At 38.9% G+C, this 9771-nt stretch overlaps 1 protein-coding gene across 3 annotated transcripts in view; it reads left to right on the top strand.

The window, feature by feature from the left end:
- The first annotated feature begins 1275 nt into the window (after positions 1 to 1275).
- Positions 1276 to 9771, top strand: part of LARS2 (leucyl-tRNA synthetase 2, mitochondrial) — an 88643-nt gene continuing 80147 nt past the window's right edge. For all 3 annotated transcript variants that reach the window (XM_055708467.1, XM_055708466.1, XM_055708465.1), the window contains exons 1-3: positions 1276 to 1409; positions 3355 to 3605; positions 5280 to 5408. In XM_055708467.1, coding sequence (XP_055564442.1) covers positions 3372 to 3605; positions 5280 to 5408 — 363 coding nt within the window. In that variant the 5' untranslated portion in view covers positions 1276 to 1409; positions 3355 to 3371. The remainder of the gene's footprint in view (positions 1410 to 3354; positions 3606 to 5279; positions 5409 to 9771) is intronic.

Here is a 9771-nt window from a genome sequence, read left to right as displayed (position 1 = left end):
AATCAAATTAGTGAAACTGTACCAGTTTATAAGCTGGGTAGACATCAGAGCTGCTCTCAGTTTTTCTGCGGTGAAAAGGTTATAGTTTAAGCATATTTGACAGGTAGACACAACCAAGCAGAAAGCTTACACTCAATAAATACTTACTTTTAGTCATATAAGAAGCCCCTATCCCTAGAGCACAAAAAGGTACATGCTACTTTAAGCATTGCATAAACCAATGTGTTGGTTTAAACACTGCTAGAAACACAACAGCGAAGAGAAAGGCTTGAAAATGAGAAGAATCAACAGTGGCCAGCAGCAAAAGGGCACAATCCACAGGAAAAAGAATGAATTTTATGTTCCTTGGAGGCTACTACAAGCTACGTGCAGTGATTAAAAACAGCTTTGAACTGTAGAGTGTTGATGACATGTTAAGATGCTATTTTCCAGCCAAAGCTAGAATTAATTAATTGCTCTTTTCCTCATTAGTCAAAAAGACATCACAAAACAACTATTGGCTTTTTCTTTGAATCTGCCTCTCAAAAAAAGCAAAAAAAAAATAGAGAAATAAAATTGAGGACCAAATGCTGCTGAAATATAACCCTGAACTACATGGCCACTTCACAGAGTATCTGAATACACTGTGGAAGTAAGCAGAATTAAACACTGCGCAACTTACTACAGAGATTCAGTCCCAGTTAATTGACTCTTTATTTACAGTGGATTTCCTAGGTTGGCATGTTAAATATCTGAAGTACACAGATATATGCAGTGACAAATTTAGCCTCATGTTGCCCAGCAGAAGATCCTTCAGACTCTCAGGAGCGCTCTTACATGTTCCTCAGGTGACTACCTTGCTTTTATCCGCAGCCGTCCTCATCAAAGACCTACTGAAACGTTTGTAGGCCTGAGGGGCCAAGGACTGAGCAGCTGCCAGGCAGCCCTGGTAAGCCCTTGTAATACGTGAAGGCGGCGCAGGTACTCTGCCTGAGGTGAGGTGCTGTTTGGTCTTCTAAAATGCATGCCCGTGCCTGAACTCTCTAATTAAAAGGGTTGCTATCTACCTCTAGTAGGTTAATAACTGCCTATCACTGCTGAAATTCAACTTCTGCCCCATATTTTTCAAGTTTTCAGCGCAAGCTCCGAGTGCATCCCTCTTAGGCCGGGCTGCCGCGTCGGAGAGCCGCGCTTCCCTCCCGGCCCGCCTGCTGGGAGGCTCGGGGCTTCGAAACACAGCTCCGTCCCTCTGAGCCATTCGGCTCTCACACAGCCGCGCCGGGCCGGGCCGCCGTGCGCGGGAGGCGGTGCGGGGGCGGTGCATGCGCCGTGCCGGCCGCCGGCGCCAAAAGCGAGACCAAGATGGCGGCGGCCAGGGCGCGGAAGTGAGGCTTGGGGTGCGTGAGGGGCAGCGGCGGGTTCCCGCGCAGGTAACGGTTCCCCCCGCGGCGGGCGCGCCTCCCGTCGGGCTAACGGCTCAAACGGCCGCCGGTCTCTGCTCCTCCTCACGCCCACCCCCGGGCGGCCTTTGCCTCCGGAGCCTGCACCCCGGCACCCTCCCCGCTTCCCCCGGCCCGCTCGTTAGCGTCGCGGCCCGCGCCTTGCCGCTGGCGAGGCAGGCTCCCCCCCGCCTCCCCCAGCGGTCCCGCGCCCCGCAGTCTCCCCCAGCCAGCCCCCTGGGGAGCTTTGCCCTAACGTTGTGTGACCCGGGCTGCGGCCCCTTTCCCTCTTGCATCCGCTGCTCTGACCCCTGCTCATGTGACTGGTAGGGCCCGAGGTCGCTAATGCACCCTGGCAGGCGTGACATTGGCAGGTGGGCTTCTGAGCTGTGTGCGGGCATGGGGTCTAGCTTGTGTCTTCCTGTCTCACTTCAATGAAGGATTCAAGGCTTCACAGCTGTATAGCTGTTGTGTTTTAAAATCCGTATTTTGTAAATCAGCAATGCTGAAAGTGGCCTGCCGTAATGAAGCACTCCTTTCTGTTGTCAAATAAATTGAAGTAATAGATACAAGTAATAAAAAAAAATAAACCCAAGCAAAACAGTGAAATGTTCTTGCTAATTTTGAGCTGAGTACGTAAGTGTAAGGTTATGGAGAGGGAAAAATTAGGTGCCTCCTGTATAATTTGTGTGCAGGGAATCCTAAATTCACTCCTTGGATTTGTTGTTTCTATGAATGAGAGATATTTTAGAGATTAGCAACAAAAAAATCAAAGCACTAGCATGATACATGCAAATGAAAAAATGTTAAAAAGGGGCCTGCTTGATAAATAAGAGAGAAAAGGTGCAATTCTGTAGATATTAGATCTAATGAGATTGGCAATGAGGTCTTGTGTATGCATGTGTAATGAATGCTAAGGAAGTGTAACTCCCACTAGCTTATTGAGGACCTAGGTGATGTAGCAATTATTTTTACTGATAATGTTGCTGTTGTATGGGGAATACATAAATAAAACAAATTCTTATACACTTATTTCTATATACTCTCTACACAGAGATTTTCCTGATGTAACTGCAAGAAAAATTATGAACTGACTGAAATAGCTAGCTTGGTCCAACAGTCAAGTGTATAGGCCAAAAATCTGAAGAAAAAATAAACAACCAAACCTCTCAACCACAGAGGCTAGGATATATTGATGTAAATAAAGAAACAAGTTTTTTAAAAGGGAATTTGGGGTGAAGATGAGGAAGAAATCTCAGAGTAGGGGTTTTCTTAATGCTGTATTTCCTACTGGAGAAAGTAAAATCCATAAATACCGTACTGAGACCAATCCCAAACATGCGGACTATCTGATCTTTCTCACATCTGAGTAGATTTACTTTAGAAGACTCACTCTAAAGCACGATGAGTTCTTTTAACTGGATTTTTAGTTGAAAGAGGAAGCCTTAGCAAAATATTCAATTTAGAGCATCTAGTTGAAATCTACTAATTATAGTCATCCTCCCCCGTGTCTTCTCAGTGATGACAAATTCAGTAGTTTTACAGTATAATTTCATCCAACTTCTCCCCATTTCATTCTAAATTTTTACTAACACCTTGTTAACCATGTTCTGTTCAGGCAGCTGAGCTGCTTGAACCTTCAATTGACTAGTCCTGCCTTTATGAGAGATTGAATGTAAGAATTTTATCTTATTAGAGAAGACATCTAACAGAACAGCGTTGTTCCGTGCAAGGGCCACAGCTCTCTTGGCTAAAAAATTAATGCTTTTGTAATTCAAACACTTGGGAATAACGTGCAAGTACCAGGGAAAACCACCAAGTAATCTAAATCCAGCTAAAATAGGTTTCATAGCTACCAAATGTCTGTATAATCATAATAACTGTGGCATTGCTGTTATATATTGTAGACTGAAACATGTATTTTTGTCTTTTCCAGATATCATAACCTTAAGAATGCAGGTGGTTTGTCAGAGAGTTGGTACTTCTTCCTCATGTTTGAAGAGACAACTAAATGGCTTCCTGGGTTTACTTAAATTGCAGAGGAGACTGGTTCCTGCTTATGTCAGAACTATTTACAGTGAGACGGGGAAATGGGAAAAAAGCTATGGGTTGAAGACAAGAAAAAGAGTTGAAAATTGGTGGCTCCCAAGAATAAAGGAACAGTTCTGCAGAATTTCAGAAACTGATGTAAGCATTATGAAAAATTTGGAAATTACGTTTGATATTTTGGATGGAATTAGTTGAAATTTAGTACAGTTGGCTTATAACAAGGAGATGTATGTTACATTTCAGGAGAAAATACTTCTATATTATAGTAGATTATTTAAAACAGCTTATGAAATAGGTACAAAAATAGAAATTAAAAAAATGTTAAGGAAAACACAGTGATAAGCAGAGTATGAACTTATAAATTTAGGGGAGTGTCGAAGTAATCAATTCTTTCTACATTATACCACATTTAGGAATTCATTATTTAAAGTATTAAATGAAGCATGTACATTTGCAACTTCTGTAAACAATTTTCTCAAGGTCTTGTTTCCAATTGTTATGACAAATCTATTACATTGCACACTGTGACTCATTAAGACCTATGTTAAGGGAAGATGATTTAAGAATATTTTCTGATTTATAGTGTTTTAGGATTAATAAGTGACTTGCAGAAAAAGCAAGTTTTCCCCATGCAATAAAATATCTTGAAACAATGTTAATCTTGGTCTCTGATTCTTTTTGCCTTCACAATTATGCTCAGTCACACAGATACAAAAACATTTTTGTGCCCCTTCACTGTTTTTGTTAATTTAGGCTTGTGTCTTTAATATCTGACAGTACATGTAATACACAGGTACACCATATGTCATACCTATGATAAATTCTAAATTGTGTGTTTAATGATATTTTTGTTTAGCCTTACAGTTAAAGTAGATTTAATAACATCTCATATTAAGAGGCAAATAGCGTATAGTGCTGCAGTGAAGCATTCAGAATATTTCTGATGTTGCTATTACTGGACAAAAGTGATGAAGTGACATTTGCTAAATATGCATAGAGTTTTGTTCAGAACAGTAAAAGCTGTCCGTAATTTTTTTCACTATTAACATAAGGAAAACAATGTAGGAACTTACCCAGCATGGATCAATGATAAATTCAATCGTAATCAAGATGTATTAGGAATAAATTTCCTGAGAGAGATGATGTTTGATTTCTTTAACTTTTGTCAATTTCTCAAACCCAACTAAATGAAGTTTTTACCTTTTCACTACAAGATACTGCTTGTAAGATATCTTTGGATCTGAGCATACGTAGTGGAACTGAACAGTTTCACTTCAGTGAATGTTCATGCAATTGCAAATGATTGAGTTAGTTGCTCGGTGAGTTAATGCTGTTTAGCTGACAAAAAGCAACTGGCCAGGAGTGAGCTCCATGTTTATTGTGAATACAAGGTAAAACACTTATTTAAACTGTTAAGAGGATAATTTAATCTGTCATGTTTTCATTTTTTGGTGGGATAGACTGGGAGCACGTAGATAATCAGTTACAGATGCTATGGTAGGGAATGGTGATTTGTTAAACTGCAGTTATATTAATACATATTTTGTTGAGTAAAAATTGATTAAAAACATAATTTTTTAAGTGCCATATAAATACAAATTGATGAGATGGCAGCCAAGTCTGGTAAAGCATCTCTGTTTACAGCCCCAAAGAATTTGATCTTACTAACTTTGTCAGTGCTTGCTTGGATCACTGGTTACAACAGAACTTTGTTTCTCCTCATGGTACCATATAGTCTATAATGTGCACATGTATTTATTCAAGTGAAATGCTAACTCATGTAGTTACAACTTTCTAAAAATTTTTTTCTAGAAATCAAGACCAAAATTTTATGTGCTTTCTATGTTCCCATATCCTTCTGGAAAGCTTCACATGGGCCACGTTCGTGTCTACACCATCAGTGATGCAGTAGCTCGGTTCCAGAAAATGAGAGGGATGCAGGTAAGAGAAGATCAGCAGTAGGGCTAAGTGTTTTCTTGATGTTTAAGTGAAGGTTTAGTTGGAATATATGCTACAGGTTTGTAGATAATGACCTGTGGAGTTTTGAATATTGAATTTGAGACTTTTTTGAAATGTGGTGGTCAGAACTCACTCTTGATAACAAATTCTTAGAAGCTATCTCAAATGATAGAGCTGATGGTGTATCAGCTACCTGAATCTATTGATGTAAGGCACAGTGTTGAGATGTGTGGCTGCACTTTCTATAAGAGGAGACTGAAGACCCTACTGCTGTCTGGGTTGGGACCATGGGAGAGGCAAAGGTGTAGCTGGCAAGAGAAAACTGAGACACCGTGGAAGTCAACTCATTTCACCTCTCCTGCTTCTGAGAACTGGTTGCTGTCCTTTGTCAGACGGAGGGATGTCCTGCTTCGCTGTGCCAGCTGGGAAGCAAACCCTTTCTTGTGACTGCTACAAGTCAGATAACGGGGTCATGTCACATGTCACATTGTGTGGATGTAACTGTAGAAGTGTCTGTTCTGCAGCAGCTGACCCCTTGGCTTGCCTATTTCAGCCTTGCTCACACATATGGAACGCTGAAGGTGCAAGTCTACAAGGTAGGCTAAGACTAACTTACTTGCTGCCTCTGCAAGGAGAAATTCCACTTTCCCTTCTATATTCCTCTGTTTCCCAGTCCGCCCTGTGCCTGCCATCATTTCTCCCTTGCTCCCTTCTCTCTCCCCGTTAGGTAGAAGGTGTAGTGGAGAGCCTAGTCCCTGCGGTCTACAGGTGGGATCATGCTCGGTGTTGTGCAGTAAAGGCTGGTGGGTAAAAGTTGAAGGATGTAAGGAAGGTGTGGGAGAATTGTTGCCTGATTGACAATCATATTATGAAGGAAGAAGACATTTGGTAGGGGGAAAAAGTTGAGAATCTGGGAAACAGTAGGAAGGAGGAATATGGGGAGAGAATACACAATTTTGGCGTAGGGAGCAAAAGGAAAGGAACGTCCCTAGGCAAGAATCTAGGATGAGACTTAGAAAGGAATTCTCTCTAATGAATGAGAGAGAAGGAGCAGCTTAAGAATATAGGAATCAGAACCTCAAAAGAGTACAAAGAAGATGAAATGGAGAAATAAATATTGGTTGCTGGTTGTGTATTTCCTTGCTACAAGTGCTGTAGAAGTGTCGCGTTTCCTGGATGTATCACCATCCATGAGACTTTTAAAGGTATTGTCACTGAATTATTCAGTGTGTTGCCTTTCCAAATAACTATGCGTTTTATGCCAATGTTGAACATACTGTACACTGAATATGTGCTGCTATGCTGCTTTACAGAAAGGCATTCTCATGCTTTTAAAATTACAGGAAAAAGAAATAACTGCCTTAGACTTTAAATAAGAAAAAAAATACCCCAGTTGGTTGTAACACTAATCTTTCCTAAGTCCTCTGAATGACCAGAACTTAGATCTCGCTAAAAACTAATGAGCTAACTGGGCTCTTGAAGGGATTTGGATGTTAAGACCGCTGGAGATGTCATTTCATGACATGGCTCATCTTTCATCAGTAACAGTGGAGATATCCACTAATTTCTGTTCAGAAATATGAAAACTTGCTTACTCTTGCACTAGCAAAGATAAAGTGAAAATAATTGTCTACATTCAGTAGGATGCTGTAGGTGTTAGGTTTTGAATACAAGGTAAATAAGCACCTTTAGTAGAAACTTTTGGAGAAAATTAAAAGATAATGTAATTGCAGTGAAACACGAGCCACTGTGAAAGCAAGTTTTTATTTCCACATTTGGCTATTTTTTCTAGAAAAGTTTAAAAAGTCTTTTAAAGTTTTAAAATCTTGCATTTCAGCTTATTTTTATATTTCATGTAAAAATGACTTTGAAGGATATTAGAGTGCCTGCAGATCATGCTGAATTTCTATAAATACATGTGTCTTCTGTTGTGTTAACCACTTTGAACATCTATTTATGACTAAAGGTGGGCAGCTAAAGAATTTAACCTTCATGTACGATTAAGAGACATTAAAGATCTCTCAGATGATTTTCTGAGTATGTCAGATTAAGAGCTATTGTGTTGGTGATGTACAATAACTTGCTGGAACTTATATTTACCTTAAAACCCCTTTTCTTTATTAGCCTTGCTAATTTCTCCATCACTTAGAATTAAAATATTTGATTTTCTCCTTGCAATTAATTTATTAGCCTCTAGATGTTTTGTCTGGCCATCTTTATAGTTGTACAACGAATTAAAGATTTAAATTTCTTTATTGTGATGATAGTAAGCTATGACATAGTTATGTCTTACCATACATAAAATTTTATATTCCCAAGAAAAGTGTTTTCCCTGTATTCAAGGGAATTACTGGAATTCTTCAGTACATAAAAAGAAACAATGCTTTAGAAACAAAAAATGTTAGTATGCGTAAGTTTGAAGTTACTCTATTGATTTTTTTTTCTGGAAATTCAGCTTTAATATTGCATGTTTGAAAGTTCAGGGACTGCTGATTTTTCTTGAGTGAACATTGTAAGTAGAAGTGAATGTATTTCATGTACTCGAGGCACATTTAATGTAAGATTTTTGTGTCGTAATGTTGTTTAAACTTTGCTTCCATCATTTCCAAACTGTAAAAAGGGGTCATTGAAAATAATCTTAGGAACTGTATCTCTACATATAGGTGTAGACCCTGGTTAGTAAGTCATAAAGTGGTGCTAGAGGCAATACAGGTAGGTTAAAAGTGTTTGTAAGGCAATGAGGAATGATGGGCTGTTACTACGAAAAATAGAGGCAAAAATATTCAGACTTAAGAGTTCCGAGGGAGAACTTCAGACTAGTGTCTATTTATTGTCTAATAAACAGTAAGGGAAGATACCAGAATAAATATATATGGTGTGTACATAGTTGACTTGTATAATGATTAAGAGAGTAATGTTATGTTGAATAAAGTGGAGATATTTTTCTTAGGGAATGCCTTCATAAGAAAATAGTAAATTAGTTTGACACATGTAATGTGAACAGGCAAGAATTGGCTTATTTGTTATAATAAGTAAGGACAAGTTTGAATGCGTTTGCAAAGGGATTAGAGCTCCTTTGGTAAATTGGAAACATTCTTTGGAATGCATTAGTGTAATTTCTTCATATTGGAGGTAGTTTGAAATCTTAACTAGGAAAGTGATAAATCATTTGGATACTGTTTTTGTGTTTCTCTAAAATGGAACATTAGTATTTCATTTTTTAGCTGAATAGGATCTGATTTTGTTTTAATTAAAATATTCTAGGGAGATAATACTGAAGCTACTGATATTTACCAGAAACTTATACTTCACCAGCATTTTAAGTGGGAAAATAAATATTAGTCACTCTTCCCCCAACCCCTCCTTGGAAGAAATACTGCTTCCACATGAAGCTGTAGATGATATTGGTGACTAATGACCCTGAAAATGGGCAATCAAAGAAATTACCTAATGAGCAGCAGCCTTTTCTGCAATACATGACTGGCTGGTCATTTATTAAATGGTGTGCAGGGGTGGCATTTAATGCAAGTGGAACGTAACAGTAGGCAGTCACTTCTTCAATGTACTGATGAGTTAGAAGCTTCACGGAGTTTTCAGTAAGGGGTGCATGAATGTGTGTGTTGTGGTACAGAGGTAATCACCAGAGTTGTACTGGTGTGGGACCAGCACATTTATTGTGCTGGTGGGTGATGAAGTCCCATTTGTTTTACCTGAAGATCGGACCAGGGAAGCATTGACTTGTTCCAACACTCCTCAAGGACCTGTAGGCAGTGTACGGGAAACACACTCTGTCATACACTTGGACTGGGTTGCTGGGTAAATGATTTGTAGAGTACATCTGTTGTAAGATAACTTGTTTTCATTCTAATTACTGAAGGCGAAATTTGAAGTCCTTGTGTGGAAACTGTAAAATATCTAGGTTACTTAGCATGAATGCACTGAGCTAGTCTCTTTCAAAATGTGTTAAGGATAACATATTTATTGAAGTGCAATTAAAACCGTTTTGCAATGGAAAGTTCTAGTCACAGATCTTATTGCATATATATTTCTTTTAAAATGCTATGAAAAAGTTATTTATATATTTTAAATTACAGATTTGTATCTATTAATAAACGAATCCAAAACTATAATGTACAGTTTCTGGTTGTGTTTTCTCCATGAGTTTGCATGCGTGTTTTGAATTCAAATGTAGGAGTTTTGTAAGAAATTAAGAGATTTCCTATTTATTATTTGAGTGCCATGTTCATGGTGATTTTCACCATGGCAGATTTCCAGTCTGCTGCTGCTTGGGGAAAAAGTATTTACTGCTGCTTTATCATGCTATCATTATCATGTCTTTGATGAA

This window comes from Falco cherrug, chromosome 4 (assembly GCF_023634085.1).
Source record: "Falco cherrug isolate bFalChe1 chromosome 4, bFalChe1.pri, whole genome shotgun sequence".
Taxonomy (NCBI): Eukaryota; Metazoa; Chordata; class Aves; order Falconiformes; family Falconidae; genus Falco; species Falco cherrug.
The sequence above is the reverse complement of the archived record's forward strand: the minus strand, read 5'-3'. Positions and strand labels throughout refer to the sequence as shown.